The following is a 20,636-nucleotide window of genomic DNA, read 5'->3' as shown; positions in this document are numbered from 1 at the left end:
TGATTGGGTCTTGAAGATCGAGCTCTCATGAATAAGATTAATTTCTTAGAATGAAGCCCCAAAGAGCTCCCTCGCCCCTTCCACCAAGCGAGGACGCGGTACAAAGGCACCATCTGTAAACCACGAAGCAGGTCCTCACCAGAACCTGACCTTGCTGGTATTCTATCTTGAGCTTCCAGCCTCCAGATCTGTGAGAAATACATTTCCATTGTTTAGAAGCTATCCGGTCTGTGGTATTTTGGGTTCTGGAGTCAGACAGACTTGTAGGAATATTCCAGTTCTGCCACTTACCATCCATTTACTTGGTCTTGGGAACTTTAGTTTATTTGTTCGTTGGTTCATTCATTCATTCAAAAAATAAAAGAGTGCATCTATGTGCCAGGTAAAGTTTGAGGTGCTGGAAATACGGTGGAGAACAAGATAGACAATAACCTTTGTCCTTAGAGGACTTCTTCAAACCTTTCTCCTCATCTTTAAAATAGGGATAACAAAAGAATGTTCCCAGGTGCCTGGGTGGCTCAGTCGGTTGAACGTCTGACTCTTGATTTTGGCACAGGTCATGATCTCATGGTTCATGGGATGGAGCCCTGCTTGGGCTTCTCTCTTTCTCTCCCTCTGCCCCTACCCCACTCATGCTCATGTACTTTCTCTCAAATAAAATTAAAACTCAAGAGAAAGGGTGGGGTTGCCTGAGTGGCTCAGTCAGTTAAGTGTCCGATTCTTGATTTTGGCTCAGGTCATGATCTCACGGTTCGTGGGTTTGAGCCCCATGTCAGGCTCTGTGTTGACAGTATGGAGCCTGCTTGGGATTCTCTCTCTCTCTCTCTCTCTCTCTCTCTCTTTCTGCCTCTCCCCTGCTCTTGCTCTCTCTCTCTCAAAATAAATAAATAAAACTTAAAAAAAAACAAAAAGAATGTTCCCACTGAAGTTGAGCTGAGGATTGAATGAGAGCAACAGTCTTGAAGAAACAAAGCACTTGGTATATAGTAAACGTTCAGTAAGTGTTCAGTGGTGTGGATGATTCAAAGGAAAAAACTATGAAAAATGATTGTATTTGAATCATTCATGAAATACATACTTCTAGTTAGAGTTGAGGTACTTAAATGTACTGGCTTATGTCCTTGAAGTGGCTCAAAGGTAGTCACAGTGGAAGATTCCACCGTCAAAAGAGGCAGAATCCATACCCTGTTATACAAAGAACTGTAAATCTGATCAGTATACATAAAAATTTTTTTTAACATTTTTAATGTTTATTTTTGAGAGAGAGAGAGCAAGCAGGGGAGGGCAGTGAGAGAGGGAGACACAGAACCCAAAGCAGGCTCCAGGCTCCAAGCTGTCTGCACAGAGCCTGACATGGGGCTCGAACTCATGAACCATGAGATCATGACCTGAGCCGAAGTCAGATGCTTAACTGACTGAGCCACCCAGGCTCCCTGATTAGTGTACATTTTAATGACAAGGCCAATGGCTGGGTTCTAGAATTCCTTAGGTTTTCTCTAAGCTAACCCAGCTTAATGTCTAAATTAGACTGTCAAGCACACTGAGTGCTGTAAGCAGTAATTAGCGCTCAGGGATTTTTTACCCTCAGGAGATTTGGATGTCCTCCTCCAGGCCAGTTTGTTAGGCAATTTTGAAGAAAATAGTTACACTCTATGCGTAGGAGTTGGTATGGTTCATGAAGTTTTCTGTAAATACACTGAGCCTGGTCAGCCGGAGTTGCGATGATTCTTGGTAACCAGGATCTGTGGAGTTTCACTTGGACCCTGTATTCTTTAGTCTCTGGAGTGGAGACTCAGGACATGCGGCTTCTCTCCACGGGCAGAAGTTATCTATTGAAGCATGCGTCTTTGACTCTCCCCAGGGAATTGTGGGGTTCTTGCAGCTTGCTGAAATCCTGGAAAAATTTGTTTTTGTCTTTTTTGGTTGTTGCTTTTTAAATTTCTTCTTTAGGTCAGAAGTTGTTACTTCTCTGATTATCATTCTGATGGAAAGCTACTGGTGAGGTTTGCATTAGGCAAATTGACCCAGTAGAGTTTTATTGCTGTTGAAATACACTAACTGAAATCTTCATAGTTCATAGCAGTATATAATAGAATGGCTGTCCTTCTCCATTTATTTTTTATTTTTTTAAGTTTATTTGTTTATTTTGAGGGGGGGAGGGGAAGAGAGAGAGGGAGAGTGAGAGAGTCCCAATGTGGGGCTCGAACTCATGAACCACAAGATCATAACCTGAGCTGAAACCAAGAGTTCGATGCCTAACCCACTGAGCCACCCAGGCACCTCTCCATTTATTTTTTATTTGGCTTTATTTTGTTGTATTCATTTTTACAAGGAGTCTTGAATTCTTTTTGGAACAGATGAGTGGGGATGGGCATAAACAGATAAATTATCAATGCCAAAATAATTTGTTTGGCTTCCTGCTTCTCCCAGTTTTTTCCTTCTCTCTCTGGTATTCTTAGCCTTGTCCTATTCCTCGCTAACTCAGTAGAAACACTTCACGAAGTGGTATGTTCTAATATGACAAATGTAATTTTTTGTCCTATGTAAATTTCTCTTTATTTAAAAAAAATTTTTTTAATGCTTATTTTTGAGAGAGAGAGACAGAGTGCAAGCTGGGGAGGGGCAGAGAGAGAGGGAGACACAAAATTTGAAGCAGGCTCCAGGCTCTGAGCTGTCAGCACAGAGCCTGACATGGGGCTCAAACTCACGAACCGTGAGATTGTGACCTGAGCCGAAGTCAGACGCTTAACCGACTGACCCCGGTGCCCCAATTTCTCTTTATTTTAGATAAGATGTAGAGGAATATTGTCAGGAGAAAGTGTATAAACTTTTAAGAGCATGCAGACACAAATCACAAATGAGGGGATCAAAACTGGCATGCACAAATAAAGAAATCTCAGCTCTCTAGGGATCAAAGAAACTCAAATGAAAACCCCAGTGGTATGAGGGCAAACACTGAAAAGTCTGGCAAGAAAATGTCCAAAAGGATGTGAAGCAGTGCAGACTCTTACTGACTTCCCATGGTGGTGGCGGGGGCGGGGGGGCACCTGGACACCTGGGCGGCTCAGTCTGTTGAGCATTGGGACTCTTGATTTCCCCTCAGGTCATGATCCCAGGGTTATGGGATCCAGCTTTGTGTTGGGCTTTGTGCTGAGCGGGGAGCCTGTTTAAGATTCCCTCTCTCTTTGTCTGCCCCCTCTCCCATACACTCTCTCTCTAAACAAACAAACAAAACAAACAAAAACAAAACCTGCCAGTTGAAGTTAAAATTAGTACAACCATGGCTTCTGACTGGCTCAGTTGGTAGAATGTGCGACTCTTGATCTTGGGGTCATGAGTTTGAGCCCCATTGAGCATAGAGGTTACTAAAAAAAAATTAATTAAAAATAAACAAAATTAGTACAACTGTCTTGAAATGCAATTTAGAAATATCTAGTGTAGGTGAAGATATGAGTAATACATATTCTAGGTGAATCATCTCTAGGAATTTATCTTAAACTCTTCCCCAGGAACATAGGAGACCTTTAGAGGGGATGTGAATAGCGCATTCTTTTGTAATGGCAAAATAATATAAGCTAAGTATGAAAAAGTAGATAAATGGTGGTATGTGAGTCTTTGCTACTTATTTGTTTGTTTTAATTTTAGAGAGAGAGGGAAACAGAATCTCAAGCAGGCTGCATGCTCAGTGTGCTTGGGGTTCGATCCCATGACCCTGGAATTATGACCTGAGTCAATATCAAGAGTTGGACACTCAAGTGACTGAGCCACCCTGGTGCCCCTCTTTGCTATTTATTTATTTGTTTATTTTAAAAGTTTATTTTGAGAGAGAGAGAGCTTGCAGTCGTGGGGGAGGGGGACAGGCAGAGAGAGAGGGAGAGAGAGAGAAACCCAAGCAGGCTCCATGCTGTCAGTGCAGAGCCTGACGTGGGCTCCATCCCATGACCCTGGGATCATGATCTGAGCTGAAATAAGAGTCGGACACTCAGTCAACGGAGCCACCCAGGTGCTCGTCTTTGCTATGTATGTATGTATGTATGAATGAAAGAGAGTGTAAGTGAACGAGGGGCAGAGAGTGAGAGAGAGAATCCCATGAGGGGTAGTCCCACAGGGGCAGAGAGAAAGAGAGAGAGAAGCATGCCTCACTTGAAGCAGGGCTCTGTGTTTTACCTGGAGTGGAGCTCGAACTCAGGAACTGTGAGATCATGACCCGAGCTGGAGTCAGCTGCTTAATGACTGAGCCACCCAGGTGCCCGCTACTTATTTAAACAGAGAATTGGGGTCAGAGTGTATGTATGTGCAGTTACATACTTTGCTTTGTTCACGGAACATTGAAGCCTAGTGTTTTCCCCCATGCCATTAAATGTTTTATGAAAACACGTCTTGAAAAAAAAAGCTGTCTGCTTTTCGTTTATACGGAGGACGGATCATTTTTTACATTTAGTTAATTTTGCTCTTATTTTAGTAGTGGTTTTCGTCTTTCCTTCTTCTTCTATTTTCTGTATATTTAAAGGAATTGTTTACATTGTGCCTGTTTCCTTAGGGTAAATGACAACCCCTCTGCTATTACTGACCGATGTTACCGGTTGTTCACTGTGGGCCACGTAGTGTATGCTCTGCACTGCGTGTAATAGATTCACTTAATCCTCATACCTGCTGTATGAGGTAGAGACCTGGAGGCATAAAGCTAATTAATTTGCTTGAGATGACTCAGTCAGTGCTGGAGAATCTGAACCAGCTAGTCTGGCTACCAAGTCGGAGCCTTTAACCCAGTGGAATCTGGTCCTTCTCAGTAGTTACTCCACTCCTAAGAAGGTCAGAGAGTGTAGTCATCTTGAAAGGTTCCTGATGCACGTGCCAGTTGCCTTTAGAAAGGATAGTCCCATAAATTGTATTTTCATGTTCAAAAAGTCATTTATTAATTAAAAAAGCAGTGTGTGTTCATGATATACAATTCAAATAGTACAGAAATGTGTAAGGTACGAGTTAAGGTCCCTCTCCACCCCCGTCATAACCATTACTAATACTTGTATATGCTTCTAGAGATTTTCAGTGCTACACAAGTATATCATGTATTTATTTTTCTCCCTTAAAGGGATCGTATGATTCCTGTTATCCTCCGGCTTGCGTTTTTTCACGGAATCTTGAATTATCTTTCTAAAATAGTACATAAAACATACCTCGTTCTTTTTTTTTTATACTGAACATTCTGCGTGTACTTTTTAATTTTTTTTAAATTTTTTTAAAATATGAAATTTATTGTCACATTGGTTTCCATACAACACCCAGTGCTCATCCCAAAAGGTGCCCTCCTCAATACCCATCACCCACCCTCCCCTCCCTCCCACCGCCCATCAACCCTCAGTTTGTTCTCAGTTTTTAAGAGGTTGTTTTTTTAATGTTTGTTTATTTCCAAGAGACAGAGTGAGCATGAGTGGGGGAGGGGCAGAGAGAGGGAGAAGGAATCCTAAGCAGGCTCGGCGCTCAGCTTGGAGCTCGACAAGGGGCTGGATCCCATGACCGCGAGATCACGACCTGAGCTGAAATCAATCAAGAGTCGGCCACCGAGGCACGCCTGAAACATACCTCTTTCTTAATGCAATTAGTATACTTTAAAAAAGTTACTAGCTGTATCTTACTTATGAGCTTCCACCTGGTTGATGTAGCGCTGTTGGATTCCCAGGGAGCCTAAGTGCCCCTTTCCATGTTCATTATGGAACAGGAAATGTGCTGAATGAGAAGGACAGAAGAGTTTGCAGAATTTGTGTGAGAAAGAGGTCTACAGTGGTCCTCTGCTCTCGTGGCCCGCCCGCTGTTTCTTGATTCATCATGCTGACCTGATCATTCTTCCTGCCAGTCGGCCACTGTGTGGTCCAGGCTCCAGTCCCTCTTTTCTAGCAGGGTTATTTCCCCCTTCCTTGACCAGGTTCCATGGTAGTAACAACTCACACTCCTACCAGCAGAGCGTGCCCTCACTGAGCAGGTAAATCTGTTTAAAGAGCTGTTCAGGTTTCTGTTGAATAAGGGAGTGAAATACTGAATTAACTTACCTGTATTTACAGTTCTGAATATGTGAGAGAACCATCTTAAACCTTCTTTAGCCTCTGATCTTTAATTGTAGAAACTCTGACTTTCCAATTCTATCACATCAGGAGGTATCTATTTATAAAGTTATTACATTTGGGAGTTGGGTGGCATCAGTGATTTACGTAAGAGTCTCCATTTTGAATCAGAAAATTCACCGCTAGCCCTTGATGACTGGGACTAACCTTACAGGTTCAGTAGAAAGGGTCATACTGTTGCCAAGGCAACTAAAGTTCAAGATCATCTGGTCTCCAGGCAACCTTTTCTAGAGTTGTCTCAAATGCTCCCCGTAGCTTTCTCAGGAGAGGTCCTTCCCTGCCTTTCTCTAACAGCTTGGGGACCTCAGGAGGAGGAGAGCCCAAGAAAAACTGGAATGATGTGAGGTTTGGAATTTTTGAAAGACGAAGCATATGAATTAGGTGGCAGGGTCCACACTGGAAAGAAAGGAGGATCGTTTCTCTTTACCCTTGTATCTAAAAACACACTAACATTGGATTTGTTTTGAACAGCTCTGCTGTTGTATTCCCATACTGTTGGTGGATGTCAGTCCTCCTGAAGTTTGTTAAGCTCCGATTCATTACTAGCTACCAGCTCTTCAGCGACTTGAGGGAAGTGAGGGGGTGATGAGCGTCTGAAGTGATGAGGCTGGTTAACCTAGGAGTTCTTCTCTTTCTGATGTCACAAGAGGTTATGGCTGCCCTGGCCAGCATAAGCCAGCAGTGACTTGGTCTAGGGCGGGCGGCGGTGGAGGTTCTCTGGGCATGCGTACCACGGAATCAGGCTGCAGACTGTTTCACGCCTTGAGATGCTTGCTGCCATTTTTCTGAAGAACTTTCAGGGAAGTGAGCCAGGCCACTTGGGTTTGGAACAGAAAGAACCTTGTGCTGCCACTGTTCCTGGGCTGCAATTTTATATTTTCGGGGGAGTGGCATCCCCCCTGAATTCGGCCCAGCTGGTGAACTCGGGCTACATTTGATATTTTTCCTGAGGGAAACTAGTACTTAGGTTATCCTTTCAGTTACTTGTTTAAAAGAAAAAACTCTGGGGTAAAGATACTTTTTTTTTTTTTAACATAATTTATTGGCAAATTGGTTTCCATACAACACCCAGTGCTCATCCCAACAAGCACCCTCCTCAATGCCCATCACCCACTTTCCCCTCTCTCCCACCCCCCATCAACCCTCAGTTTGTTTTCAGTACTTAAGAGTCACTTATTGTTTGCCTCCCTCCCTCTCTGTAACTTTTTTTGCCCCTTTCCCCTCCCTCATGGTCTTCTGTTAAATTTCCCAAGGTCCACATATGAGTGAAAACATATGGTACCTGTCTTTCTCTGCCTGACTTAAGATATTCTTTTTTGGTTTTCCCTATACCTCTTTAGTAGCTTCTATGTTCCTTAGTTTTTTTTTTTTTTTTCTTTTTTCCTTCCTATGTTACCCCATCAGATACACACACGTCTTTTTGCAACTAAATGTTCACCCACTGAGTTCAAGCCCCACATTGGCCATAGGGCCTACTAAAGAAAAAAAAAATAGGGGTACCTGGGTCGCATAGTTGGTTAAGTGTTCAACTCTTGATTTTGGCTCAGGTCATGATCTCACGGTTTGTGAGATCGAGCCCCTCGTCCGGCTCGGCGCTGACAGTGGAGCCTCCTTGGGATTCTCCCTCTTACTCCTCCCACACGTGTGTTCATTCTCTCTCTGTCTCTCTCAAAATAAACTGAAAAAAAAAAAAAAAATTAAAAAATAGGGATACCTGGGTGGCTCAGTCAGTCGAATGTCTGACTTAGGCCCAGGTCATGATCTCGCAGTTCATGGGTTCGGGCCCTGTGTTGGGCTCTCTGCTGTCAGTGCAGAGCCTGTTTCGGATGCTCGGTCTCCCTCTCTCTCTGCCCCTCCCCAGCTTGTTCTCTCTTTCAAAACTAAATAAACTAAATATAAATATAAAGAAAGAAAGAAAGAGAGAGAGAGAGGAAGGAAGGAAGGAAGGGAGGGAGGGAGGGAGGGAGGGAGGAAGGAAGGAGCCCCTCTCTGGCTCAGTCGGTGGAGCATGTGACTCTTGATCTCAGGGCTGTGAGTTCAATCCCCACTTTGGGCATAGAGCTCGCTAATAAAATTCGCCAACAAATGCAAGCAACTGTGAAGACCAGTGAGCTGTCTTGGAAAGGAGGGAGGTTCTTGTATCCCCTGTGTGTTACCTGGATTAGGTAGGAGGGTATCCAAGGAAAAAAATAAGAAAATTATCAGCATAGGAAACAACACAAAGGACGTTAATAATGGCAGGGAGTGTTTTCTATGCTCTTAATTTATGCCAGGTGCTCCTCATGTTTAAGTTCATCTGATCTCTATAGTCTAATTGTGAAGACTCCTATTGAGGAAGGTACTACCAGCATCCCCATCTTACAGATAAGTAGAGGCACAAAGGGTGCAGACCTGGAAACTACAAGCTGATATGCCTTTGCGGGGAAGGGGGGTGTCTCATGTTTTATTTACCCAAATTGTTCGGTGTCATACTGTGCCCGGGTTTGCGCAGTCCTTATCTATCAAACTTCCTCTCCAAATCTTTCAATAAACTGATGCATTAGGAACATAATGCTGTATTTTCCCACAGCCAGCCCCAGACAGCTATGCATATACCTGTTGGAGAAATACGGCTTTAAGAGTTGTCAGTAATTTGGCAAATCAGGGAGCAGCTGGCGTTAAATTTGAGAGGGTCTGTGGGCATGAGATGAAGCCTGGCGCGGAGGGCAGGGAGGAGGTTGGCGTATGCACGGGGGTTGGACCGCTTCGTTTCAGAGGTCCTAGTTGAGCACCTGTCACGACCTTCGCTGGGAGTCAGCGGAGGATACAAAGGTAGGAAATCGCTTTCACGGCGCGTATCTTCTCGCCTGCGAGGTCAGATCCGTACAGCTGGGCCATAACTGTGCCTCATTGCCTAGTTACTCAGTGCCTCTGTCAGGTATCGAATACGACAGCTGTTTGGAGAAGGCTGTTTGGAGTGTGGTATGTCTTGAGGCGTTGGGAAGGCTTTGGGGGAAGAGGCGAGACCAAAAACCCCTGGAAGGATGGGTCATTTCGAATTGGGACAGAGTAGGCCATGTAGACTGGTGAGTGATTCTACTTTTGATTCTTGTTTATTCTCTTTAATATTCCTATGTGTAGTTATTTATATTCTCTCTCTGGAAAGCTTAGTGTTTTCCCTAAGCTACTCCTCACAAAATACCCCCAAGAGGACAGGACTTACATGTATTATTTGTCAGGCCTTTTCTGTTGGTCTAAGTGAAGGATTGCCACTTGCTGGGCCATTGCTGTCAGATGGTGTCTTCAGGGCCCTGTGCCTTAGCCTCGCAGAGGCCAAATATGAATGCCCTCAGGTGAGCCGTGCACCCTCACTTTGACACGTTCCTTGCCATTAGTGTCCCACACCTGGCCTGGCTCAACACTGATGTCATGTGCCTCTGTAAACACTTGATTTTGGAATTCAGGATACTAAGACCTCACTGAGAAAAGGAAAAGGAATTTGAACAAGTAAGTTCTCATTTAAGTGAAATTCCCTTCAGAGCTCGAGAGCCTTAGTTTAAATTTTTTTTTACATTGATTTATTTTTGAGAGACAGAGACAGAACACAAACGAGGGAGGGGCAGAGAGAGAGAGAGAGAGAGAGAGAGAGGGAGGAAGACACAGAATCCGAAGCAGGTTCCCGGCTCCGAACTGTCAGCACAGAACCCAATGTGGGGCTCGAACTCACGAACTGTGAGATTGTGACCTGAGCCAAAGTTGGATGCTCAACTGACTGAGCCACTCGGGCGGCTCACGAGAGCCTTAGTTTAAAATCAATCTGCTCTTTTCCCAAATCGCATCTTAAATTTTCTTTTGCCTTTTTACTAAGGGAAATAACTTGTCTTTCTGTTTTAGCCACTTTTCCTTCTCTTCCCCTGGAATAGTGCATGGCTGCCTCAGCACGGGAGATTGAAACTTAGAAGCCCGGAACTGCATGCATACAATGATTTTTAAAGTTTGGGCGCCTGGGTGGCTTAGTCAGTTAACGGTCCGACTTTGGCTCAGGTCATGATCTCACGGTTCTTGGGTTCGAGCCCTGTGTTGGGCTCTGTGCTGACAGCTCGGAGTTGGGAGCCTGCTTCGGATTCTGTGTCTCCCTCTCTCTCTCTGCCCCTCCCCGCTTGTGCTCTGTCTCTCTCAAAAATAAATAAATCCCATTAAAATAAAAATAGAAAATCCCATTTCTATTTAATTTATATGATTTTTTCCCATTGCATATGAGTAAGGGCCTGGCAGGAAGAAGCTAACCTGAAAAATACTTTCAGTATAAAGTAATGCCTGAAAACAGAGGACCAGCAATGAAAGCTACCTTTCAACATAAAATTTTTCAGTTTGCTTTTGCAAATACTTTATCTTTCTTGGCATTTATTTTGGCCATTTGCGGTCTTTTAGGTTACTGTAGTTGATAAAAGGCTGCCAGGCACCGTATTCTTCCTTGTTTTTTGGCTGATGCCTTCCTTTTGACACTGAGATAGTTCTGTGGCCTAGCGGAAAAAGAGCGCCTGTGGTTAGAACTGGGGTAGACGCCCAGGGAACTCCCAGCTCACCGCTCAGCTCTGCCTCTCTCTGACTTAAAGACGAGCCCTCTTCTCAGGTCTCAGTTCCTTGGTTCCTGCTTCAAAAGATGCAATGGGCATTAGTCAATGTCTGCGGTGGTTTTGAATGAAAGACTGAGTGTGTGAGGTGTTCCTAACCTCCAAGGTAATCAGGAGAGCGCAGTAACTTTGTTGGGTCCCTTCTGACCTCTTGGGAAATGAGCTGGTTCTTCCTCAGGTTTCCTGTGGTGAGGACTGGGGCATGTCGGGCCAAGAAGGTCGAGGGTTAGGAGCAGAAGTCATTGGGTTGCCTCTCCCGGCCATGGAGCCTGTGAGAAATAAGCCAGCAGCGAGGGGGGACTTAGAAAGGCACGTAGTGGAAGGGCCAAAGCACGGGGCTCTCCGCCAAGTGCCTTCACGTGTCGCCTTCCCTCCTCGGCAGGCATTGAGTGACCGCTTCAGCGGTGAGATCCCCGATGACCAGATGGCGCACAGCTCCTTTTTTCCAGATGAATACTTCACCTGCTCTTCCTTGTGCCTCAGCTGTGGGTAAGTGAGGCTGGCCATCTTGGGAAAAGAGGCTCAGAATTCAGACTTCAGTGTGCATGCGGATCACCTAGGGTCTGGGTAAATCACAGGCTCTGAATTAAGGATGGGCGGGGCTCTGAGAAGGACACTGCCAATAAGTACCCAGGTGGTCCTGGCAGTCGGGGGACCACACTCTGAGGTTGTAAGACACATGATTATGAAGAATCCTCTGAAGATTCCCACCTGGTTTAGATGGGCCATTGCCTTCTGGTTTGGGAAGTTTTTACTACGGAAAACTTCAGTTGTTTTGTTTTTCTGTGTTTCTCCTACCAAGGCTTTTTCGCTGTGGTCATTAAACTCATTGATATTTGGTAGCCTAGTGTGTACAAAGCTCTGTGGTAGGTATTAGTCCTGGTTGATTCCTTTCACCGTGCGGGCAAACTCCGAGCACATTAGAATCATCCAGGGATCTTACAAAATCATCAAGGCCTGGGCCTCCCTTCCAAGCATTCGCACTTAACAGATCTGGGGTGGGGCCTTCACACTGGTGCATTTAAAAAGGGTCCTCAGATGATTCTAATATGTTGAGTTGAGAACGCTAAGTTAGGGCAGTGCTTCTCAAATTTTATAATCTGTGTATTTATCACCTCGGGATTTTGTTAAAATGCAGATTCTGAGCCGGAAGGTCTGCTTTTAAGATTGTGTATTTCTTTTTTTTTTTTTAATTTTTTTTTTTTCAACGTTTTTTATTTATTTTTGGGACAGAGAGAGACAGAGCATGAACGGGGGAGGGGCAGAGAGAGAGGGAGACACAGAATCGGAAACAGGCTCCAGGCTCCGAGCCATCAGCCCAGAGCCTGACGCGGGGCTCGAACTCACGGACCGCGAGATCGTGACCTGGCTGAAGCTGGACGCTTAACCGACTGCGCCACCCAGGCGCCCCTAAGATTGTGTATTTCTAACACGCTCCCGGGTGATGGCTGTGCTGCTGGTCTGTTGACCACACTTTGTTACGGGGGCTTTAGGCAGTGATTCTCCCATTTTCGTGTGCACCAGAAAAACACGTTAAAACAGATTGTTGGGCCTTGCCTCCCCAGTTTCTGATTCAGTTGGTCTGATGTAAGGCCCGAGAGTTTGCATTTCTGATAAGTCCCCAGGTAATGCTGATGTTGCCGATTGGGGCCACCCTTTGAAGATCACTGGATTAATTTGAGCTGTTGATGGCTATTAAATCAGTCAGGTGACTTGTCCCATGGAGCTCGGCGGATTTAAGTGCTTTGCAGTCTCCGGGTCCCGTAGACACTTCCCCACCCCATCACCATCTTCACCATTGAATTGTCTTTGCTCACATCAGGACCTCTGGTCCTCCTCCTCCAGATTTATCCATTTAGGGGAGGAGACCTGAGCCTTTTGTGAAAGGTTTTGTGTGTTTGTTTTTGCATGGAACCCTGTAGGCTACCTACTGGGCTCAGAAGGGCCACCACCTTGGCCTCTGAATATGTAAAAAGGGTTTGGTTCTTAGATTACACAGCCTGGGCTCAGAGAATGAAGATTATTTTGGTGAGGAAAGAGGGATGGTAGTTGCCAGCATGACTTACCTTCCTTTTTGTTTACCCCATAGCCCAGCATGAGGGACTTAGGTTCTTTTGGATCATCACTTTTCCATTCTAACAGCCTCACCAGGGTTTCCAGAACTTTCCCTCCTATGACAGTGAAACTCTAAAGTCCCGATCTCTGTTTTTGCCTTGTCAGGATGGCAGAGCTCACTGTTGATTCGGAAGGTTTTCTTGTTCAGCTTAAGCCTCCTCTTAATGTATTGCCAAATTTTGGAGGTTGGTTTTTGTTTTACATCTTGGCAGCCTGTTCTGGCTAAACTTCCCATTTCCTGCTTTTTGGATTTGGGGGTTTGCCGAGAGCCGTTCAGTCTTTATCTCCTGTCAAGGTGGTGTCTTCAGGCTCCTCCTTTCCGCTGTGGGACCAGGTGGCTTTTCCTGGAGGAGATTCCTCCTTTTCTCCTTTCTCCTCACACAAGGCCAGTAGTGCCTTTGCGTGCTGTTGGTTCAAGTACAAGAGAGGCATGTGGATTTCTGAGACCTGCGCCGTGCCCTCTGTGCTCACTGTTCAGGGCCCAGTTCGTAACCAAGGTCTGGTTTCGGCCCTGTGTCTGGCTCCGGCTCAGACTCTGTGGAAGTGGCGGGGGCTTCTTTAGCCGCCTCACCGTCAGCTTTTGGGCTTCACTCAGGGCTGGATGTAAGAACAGCATGAACCATGGGAAAGAAGGAGTCCCTCACGAAGCCAAGAGCCGCTGCAGATACTCCCACCAGTACGACAACCGGGTTTATACCTGCAAGGTGAGTGCTCTGAGCTTCTCCCTGCTCCCGCAGCTGCCTTGCGGATTCTGCTCGGCTTTTGAGGACTGGCTTGGGGCCACCCTTTACTGTATCCCAAAGAATTTGATACTCAAACCGAGTATCTCGGGAACTTCTTCCCCAGCTCTAACCAAAAGAACTCAAGAGGCCTTTGATGCTGGGGCCCCTTGGTTTATTTATTTATTGACTTCCCAGCAGATTTTCCTGTTATTCTGTTGGCTTCTATGCCAGGGCCATGTCCATTGACTGTTCATTCTTCCCCAGAGCAGGAGTGCCCTGCGGGAACCCAGTTGAATGGACCGTGATGGGTATAAATTACAGCTCAGTTTTGGGGCCCGGGACCGGGCCACATTCAGTTCATGATTGTTCAGGGCACTGGCTTTTTTTAGAGCAATGATCCCTCCTCTGATGTGCTGGACTCCCGAGTCTGTAAACCCTCAGCTGGTATGGTTTGTTGGGAGGGGGCTGGACAGGGACATAAAGAGGCCAGGGGGTCTGGTGTACAGAGAAGAAGCTGGCAGAGTGCTCCATGTTTCAGGCCTGCTATGAGAGAGGCAAGGAGGTCAGCGTAGTGCCCAAGACATCCGCTTCCACTGACTCCCCCTGGATGGGTCTCGCAAAATATGCCTGGTCTGGGTGAGTTTAAATGACGACGATGTAGCTGAGGGTTGTTGGTGTGTTCGTCTGCCAGGTACCTGCCCGGGTAACAGGGTCTGTTTGCTTTCCTCGTAGGTATGTGATCGAGTGTCCTAACTGCGGCGTGGTCTACCGTAGCCGGCAGTACTGGTTTGGGAACCAAGATCCTGTGGATACGGTGGTACGGACAGAGATTGTGCACGTGTGGCCGGGGGTGAGAGCGGTTCTGTTTTTCTTCTTGTATCATTCAGTTATTCATGTGTGTGGAAAAGTGGAGCTTGTTTGGAATTCAGGTTAACCATGAATTTTAATATATTGGTGGTTTAGGAAGGCAGGATCTGGAGAGCCTTTCTTGTTCGAGACCGTTATTTTCATTTCTTCCTGGATGTATATTAGAAGCACAACTTTATATATAAAAAAGATAAAATAAAAAAATAATTTCTTGTCACATTGGTTTCCCAGTGGTCCCACACCCAGTGCTCATCCCGGTAGGTGCCCTCCTCAATGCCCATCACCCACTTTCCCCTCTCCCCCACCCCCCATCAACCCTCAGTTTGTTCTAAGTATTGAAGAGTCTCTTATGGTTTGCCTCTTTCCCTCTCTGTGACTGCCCCCCCGCCCCGCTTTCCCTCCCAACTGGTCTTCTGTTATGTTTCTCAGGATCCATGTATGAGTGAAACTTATGGTATCTTTCTCTGCCTGACTTATTTCACTTAGCCTAATACCCTCCATGTTAGAAGGAGAACTTTAAATAAACTAAATGTTGGCCTATTGTTGTACTGCCTTAGCAAATGAAATACTTTTTCACATTCTCCTTTCCATAGGCATGTTTGTATAGATGCAAATGTAATTTACGTGCCATTTACCTGCTTTTTTCCCATCCCACCATTTATTTTTATTTATTTATTTTTTAAGCAGCCTCCACACCCAGTGTGGGGCTTGAGCTCACAACCTTGAGAGCAAGAGTCGCATGTTCCACTGGCTGAACCAGCCAGATGCCCCTCATACCATCATTTTATTTCCACATTGCTTCCACTTCTCATGATTTTCCTTTGTAGTCAACTGTGTAACATTGTCTTATGCTTTATTTTGATTCCCATCCTCTTTTTTTATGTTTAAATTAAAAAAATGTGTATTTTGATAGCACATGTGTGAGTGGGGGAGGGGTGGAGAGGGAGAGGGAGAGTGGGAGGGGGAGAAGGAGAGAGAGAATCCCAAGCTGATAGCGTGGAGCCCGATGGGGGGCAGTCAGTCTCATGAACCGTGAGATCATGACCTGAGCTGAAGTCGGGTTGGATACTTAACCAAGTGAGCCACCCAGGTGCCCCTCCCCATCCCCCCTTTTTTGAATATTTATGCTGTTTACATAATGTTTTTATTATCAAAATGCTATGACATTCTTTATGTAAGAAAGCCTTTCTTCTGGGAAATTTTCTTGCAGTATATTCTAAGAAGTGGGATTACTGTAGACCCTATTTTTTAATTTGACTTTTGAATTCAATTTTGAGGTAGCTATGTGGTGATTTCATTCTGCATCAAACCACAACTCACACTTGGAATTGCCAGTAATTCAAAACACACTTTCTATTCGTAGGAAAAAAAAAAAAAGATTTTTCTCTAAGGAACTTATCTTACTTGCTGGGTGACTCCTAAGGCCTGCCTGACAGGCCTCCCTGCAGCCATCTTGAGCTTTTCCAGGTCCTACAGCTCATAAAACTGAAGATGTCCTTAGTGTTTTGTTCCTCCTCTCTCCAGTTTCCAGCCCCACTAAAATTTGTCCCTGTGGGATGGTCTCATTTCAGGAACCCATCCTCTTGGCATGATGGGCCAGGCCATCCTGTCCCAAGGACTTAGTGTGGCCTTGAACTAGTATAATTTTCTCACTGTACTTTTTATGACTAATGTCTTTTGTTTTTGGATCTGTGTTTGTTCTTGTGAAAGCTGTTGTCTCTATGGTAAATAGTTCTATTCCGAGAAAGTAGTAATATCCTAGTTCACTTTTAGGCCACATTCCTCATGGTCCTTAGGATTAGAGGATACAGGCCCCTCCCCTTCTGTTCGTTCATTCACTCCTTCATTATTTGAACTTAGGTTGGTTGAGTACTGTATGCCCAGAATTGAACTAGACACTTAAAAGTACAAAAATGAAGAAGATAGGTTATTTTCAGAGGGTTTGGTCTAATAGTCAAATATGTAAACAGATACTGTCTTTACATGTGAAAATAGGATTCTCAGAAGAAACCGAGAGGAAGGGCTAAACCCAGCCTGGGGTGGGGGGCTTCCTGGAGGAGGTACCATCCTCACTCGAGTATCTCCTGGATTGTACATGTTGTTTGGCAGGTAAGGCCTGAATTGAACAGCTGTGCACCAGATCTTGTCGCCTTGAAAGGAATAAGTCAGTAATGACTGGTTGGCTGTGGTATTGCCTAGAAGCCAGAGGGACTCCTGGTCTACTCTTCTCTGCCCGGGAGTTTGTGGTTCTGAGTTGACCGTGATGAGTGTGCTACTCACCTGAGACCCCTCGCCTTCCTTCCTTTTGCTCTTTTTGGAGAATGATGGGAGCCTGCATTTTCATTTCAGACCGATGGATTTCTGAAGGACAACAACAATGCTGCCCAGCGCCTCTTGGATGGGATGAACTTTATGGCTCAGTCAGTGTCTGAGCTTAGCCTTGGGCCCACCAAGGCTGTAACTTCCTGGCTGACAGACCAGATCGCCCCTGCGTACTGGAGGCCCAACTCCCAGATCCTGGTATGGTGTGGCAGGATGCACCCGCATCCCTGGTGTGGCCCATGCTGGTGCCGTTTTGCCCCATTCATTCTAAGCTTATTTTGTGAGGGAGGCGTGGAATTTCTCTTTCAGTCAGATTAGCTCCCAGGGTATTAGAAGAGGCGGGGTGCGTCGAGGCAGCCAGTGTTCTCTTTGCCCATTGATTTCCCTTTGTGTTACTCTGATTTTCTTTCCAGTGGGTTTTAGTTTCTTGGCCTGGAGGGGCTAGTTATTATTGGTTAGATAGATGTCTGAAGTCCTAGATAACAGAATCTGGAGGGAGAGGGGCAATTTAGAGGTCATTTGGCCTGGTTCGTAAATCTCTACAGTAACCACATCAAGGGAGTCCCCAGCTTTGGTCCAGACACTTTGTGACGGGAAGCTCACTCTCCACCAACTTCCCAAAGGCTCTTTTGGGAAGCTGTAGGAAAAAAATGAATTCTCATTGGTCTTCTGGCTAGAATTAACATAGTTTTTCTGAGAACGCTGTGACTCAGCCAAATAGATATAAGGTGCCTTTCCAGGTATTTCTTGGAAGAAAATGACAGTCACAGCTGTGCTTCAGTGGGTGCATTCCATGTGACCGGAGGCCTGTGGTCCTCCCCTGGGTCTCGCTGACTTTTCTCAGCTGAGCAGAAACAAATAATACCTGCCTCTCTGTTTTGGGCTTGGAACAGAGCTGCAACAAATGTGCTACATCCTTTAAAGATAACGACACCAAGCATCACTGCCGGGCCTGTGGGGAGGGCTTCTGTGACAGCTGTTCATCCAAGACCCGGCCAGTGCCCGAGCGGGGCTGGGGCCCTGCGCCAGTGCGGGTGTGTGACAACTGCTATGAAGCCAGGAATGTCCAGTTAGGTAACGTGGGGCCCAGGGGCTGCAAGGGTGGAGGGGACCCTCTCTTTGGCACAGGGTACTGGGAAGTGGACCCCCACATGCCTAATCCTGTTCTTTTTTTTTTTTTTTCCAAGAGGTTTATTTTTGAGAGAGAAAGTTGGGGAGGGGCAGAGAGGGAGACAGAGGATCTGAAGCGGGCTCCGTGCTGACAGCAGAGAGCCTGATGCAGGGCTCAAACTCACAAACTAAGAGATCATGACCTGAGCTAAAGTCTGACACTTAACCGACTGAGCCACCGAGGCGCCCCGTAACCCTGTTCCTAACCCAGTCGCTCTTCTAAGGGCACCTGCTCCCCTGGTCCTGGCTGGCATCCTCTAAGCTCTTTGTTAATAGAGTCCTAGGGGGTGCTAGTCCTGGGTTGGGGGGTTTAGCCCTGTCCTGCGTTTATCAGACATGGCTTAGACTGGATCTTCTTCCTGGAGAAGGCTCTTGGTCCTATTCCTAGACCCTTTCTGGTTCTAAAACAGCTCCAGAGTGAAGTAAAGGACTAACAGAGGTCACTTGGTGTCAGGGTCTGTCCTGACCCACAGCCCAGACCCCTATAGTCTTTATAGGGTAGCACAGTGTTTGCCCCAGTTTTCCATTTGGGAAATGACCTAAGAGGTGATGGCTTTTCCTTTCTCATTGTCCACAGATGTTACCGAAGCACAGGCTGACGACGAAGGCGGGACGTTGATTGCTCGGAAGGTGGGCGAGGCCGTGCAGAGCACTTTGGGAGCTGTAGTGACAGCCATTGACATACCACTAGGTGGGTGTAGTGTACGTGGGATGAGGGGTTTCACGGTGCCCTGGGCTGTCATTTTGTCAGAGTTTGCTGACCTAGATTGAGTTGGACAGCAAGGAGTTGACTGAGAATTTACATTTTCTTGCTTCTGCATACCTTTGTGTTTATTCCTGGAGGCCATCTCTTTACACCATCTGTTGCCGTGTAACAAACTACCTGAACATGTAAAGGCTGAAAACAACCACCGTTTCATCATGTCTCACAACTTTGAGTCAGGAATGGTTATTATTCTGGTCAGGTGGCATTGCCTAGAGTTTCCATCTGATGCTCTAGTATGGCAGCCTGACCCGTCTTGAGGGGTCAAGCCAACCTCACTCACACCCTGGGTACTTTGTCAGGGATGCCTGGAAGGTGGGCTTGGTAGAACCCATCTCCATGTATCCTCCAGGCCTCTCTTCATGGTTTCTCCAGTGGGCGTTAAGACTTTTTACACGGGGTGCTTAGGACTCCTGTTCCGAGAGGTAGGAAGTAGAAGTCAGCAATGTCTTAAGGTCTGGGCCTGGAAACTGGTACTCCTACTCTAGTTTCCCCTAGTCACAAAGCCTGCCTGGGTCTGAGGGAGGGGCAGGAGTGTCAGAATTTGTGGCTGTCTTTAATCTACCTCACTAGTCAGTTCTTCATTTAGGATATAAGATCTTTATTTACCTCCTGATGGGAGGGGTACTTGTAACTAGGATGGTGAGAGGAAGGGGAAGGGAAACGCACCCGTGTGCGGAAGGCTTAGGCAGGGTTGGCTGGGCCTCGGCTGTCTCTGCCCATTGCAAGGAACAACCAGAGGCTCCTGGGTTGGGTGGTGGTGAAAATTGCTTGGATCTGATTTACCACCACTGGGGCTCGAAGGTGAGTAGATGAACTTTTGACTCGATGGTATAGGAATAGGTTTGCCCAGGCTTGAAGCTCAGGTCGCATCTGCTCTCAAGGGTACCTGGGAGAAGCAGGGCTGCCCTTGGCACAGAGAGCCTGCCGTCTGCTCCCCACGGGGCTCACCTGCTGAGCGCTCTCTGGCTGGCGGGTCCCAACGTTAGACATATTCTTTCTCGTAATCCCCACAGCTGCTCTTGAATGTGGCTTGTTGAAGATGAGGAAGCCAGGGCCCTGAGGGGTTAGGGAACCGTCTCTTAATCCTGCAGCTGCTAACGAACACGTGCTCAGTGGAGCTGTGGTTGGAACGAAGGGATGTCCCGACTCCCAGAGTCTGGGCTGCTTTATTGTTATTCCGGTGGTTCTTACTGGAGCTGTGCCTCAGGGTCACCCGGGAGCCCAGTGCCTAGGTGCCAGCTCTGGAGATTCAGAGCCGCACGGTACGGGGTGAAGGCCTCTGTAGGGGACTGTGCGCAGTAGGACTGCGAGCCAGAGGTGCCCGAGGATGCTTCTTGCCCGGTGGGACTCGGCGTGCTGGGTCCGTGTATCCCGCTCATCGTCGTTTGCTCCTGCCACAGGTCTGGTGAAGGATGCGGCCAGGCCGGCGTACTGGGTGCCTGACCACGAGATCCTGCACTGCCACAGCTGCCGGAAGGAGTTCAGCATCAAGCTTTCCAAGCACCACTGCCGGGCCTGCGGACAGGGCTTCTGTGATGAGTGTTCCCATGACCGCCGGGCTGTCCCCTCTCGAGGCTGGGACCATCCTGTCCGAGTCTGCTTTAACTGCAATAAAAAGCCCGGTGACCTTTAACCCCAGCTCCCTCTCCGAGTCCTTCACAATTCCTTAGGTTCTCAGGGTTAGAAACAGAAGTCTCATTGAGGTAGGCCCTCCCCACCGGGCACCTGTTATGGTGTGTGTCCTCTACTCATCCTGGGGTCACTATACTGCTGTGGGGGGAGGGAGGAGCCTGGCCAGGGCCGAACGTGTGAACCCCTCAGGGCGGGGGACCGAGCAGCTTAGAGTAAAGTGGAATGAACCTGAATCCGTTGCATTTATGTCAGTTAAGAAATCTACAACTGTGTGCATATATCCATATGAAAGGGATGTGGGGCGTTTTCA

At 46.7% G+C, this 20,636-nt stretch overlaps 1 protein-coding gene and 1 long non-coding RNA gene across 7 annotated transcripts in view; one reads left to right on the top strand and one right to left on the bottom strand.

The window, feature by feature from the left end:
• The window catches only part of ZFYVE1 (zinc finger FYVE-type containing 1), a 51,170-nt gene extending 30,838 nt beyond the window's left edge, over positions 1–20,332 (top strand). Inside the window, exons 1-10 of one of the 6 annotated variants that reach the window (XM_042943697.1) lie at positions 6,374–6,464; positions 9,494–9,605; positions 11,115–11,221; positions 13,443–13,551; positions 14,108–14,205; positions 14,302–14,419; positions 16,786–16,956; positions 17,652–17,832; positions 18,506–18,619; positions 20,095–20,332. In XM_042943697.1, coding sequence (XP_042799631.1) covers positions 11,157–11,221; positions 13,443–13,551; positions 14,108–14,205; positions 14,302–14,419; positions 16,786–16,956; positions 17,652–17,832; positions 18,506–18,619; positions 20,095–20,327 — 1,089 coding nt within the window. In that variant the 5' untranslated portion in view covers positions 6,374–6,464; positions 9,494–9,605; positions 11,115–11,156 and the 3' untranslated portion in view covers positions 20,328–20,332. The other 5 variants (XM_042943694.1, XM_042943698.1, XM_042943695.1 and 2 more) reach the window with 5 other exon arrangements.
• Positions 5,422–6,232, bottom strand: LOC122222905. The gene is made up of 3 exons (XR_006203942.1): positions 5,835–6,232; positions 5,637–5,727; positions 5,422–5,537 (listed from the first exon to the last, which is right to left on the bottom strand). It is a non-coding gene; the product is annotated as an uncharacterized LOC122222905 (long non-coding RNA).
• Positions 20,333–20,636: the final 304 nt, after the last annotated feature.

The sequence above is a fragment of the Panthera leo genome, chromosome B3 (genome assembly GCF_018350215.1).
Source record: "Panthera leo isolate Ple1 chromosome B3, P.leo_Ple1_pat1.1, whole genome shotgun sequence".
In the NCBI taxonomy this organism is placed as follows: Eukaryota; Metazoa; Chordata; class Mammalia; order Carnivora; family Felidae; genus Panthera; species Panthera leo.
The sequence above is the reverse complement of the archived record's forward strand: the minus strand, read 5'-3'. Positions and strand labels throughout refer to the sequence as shown.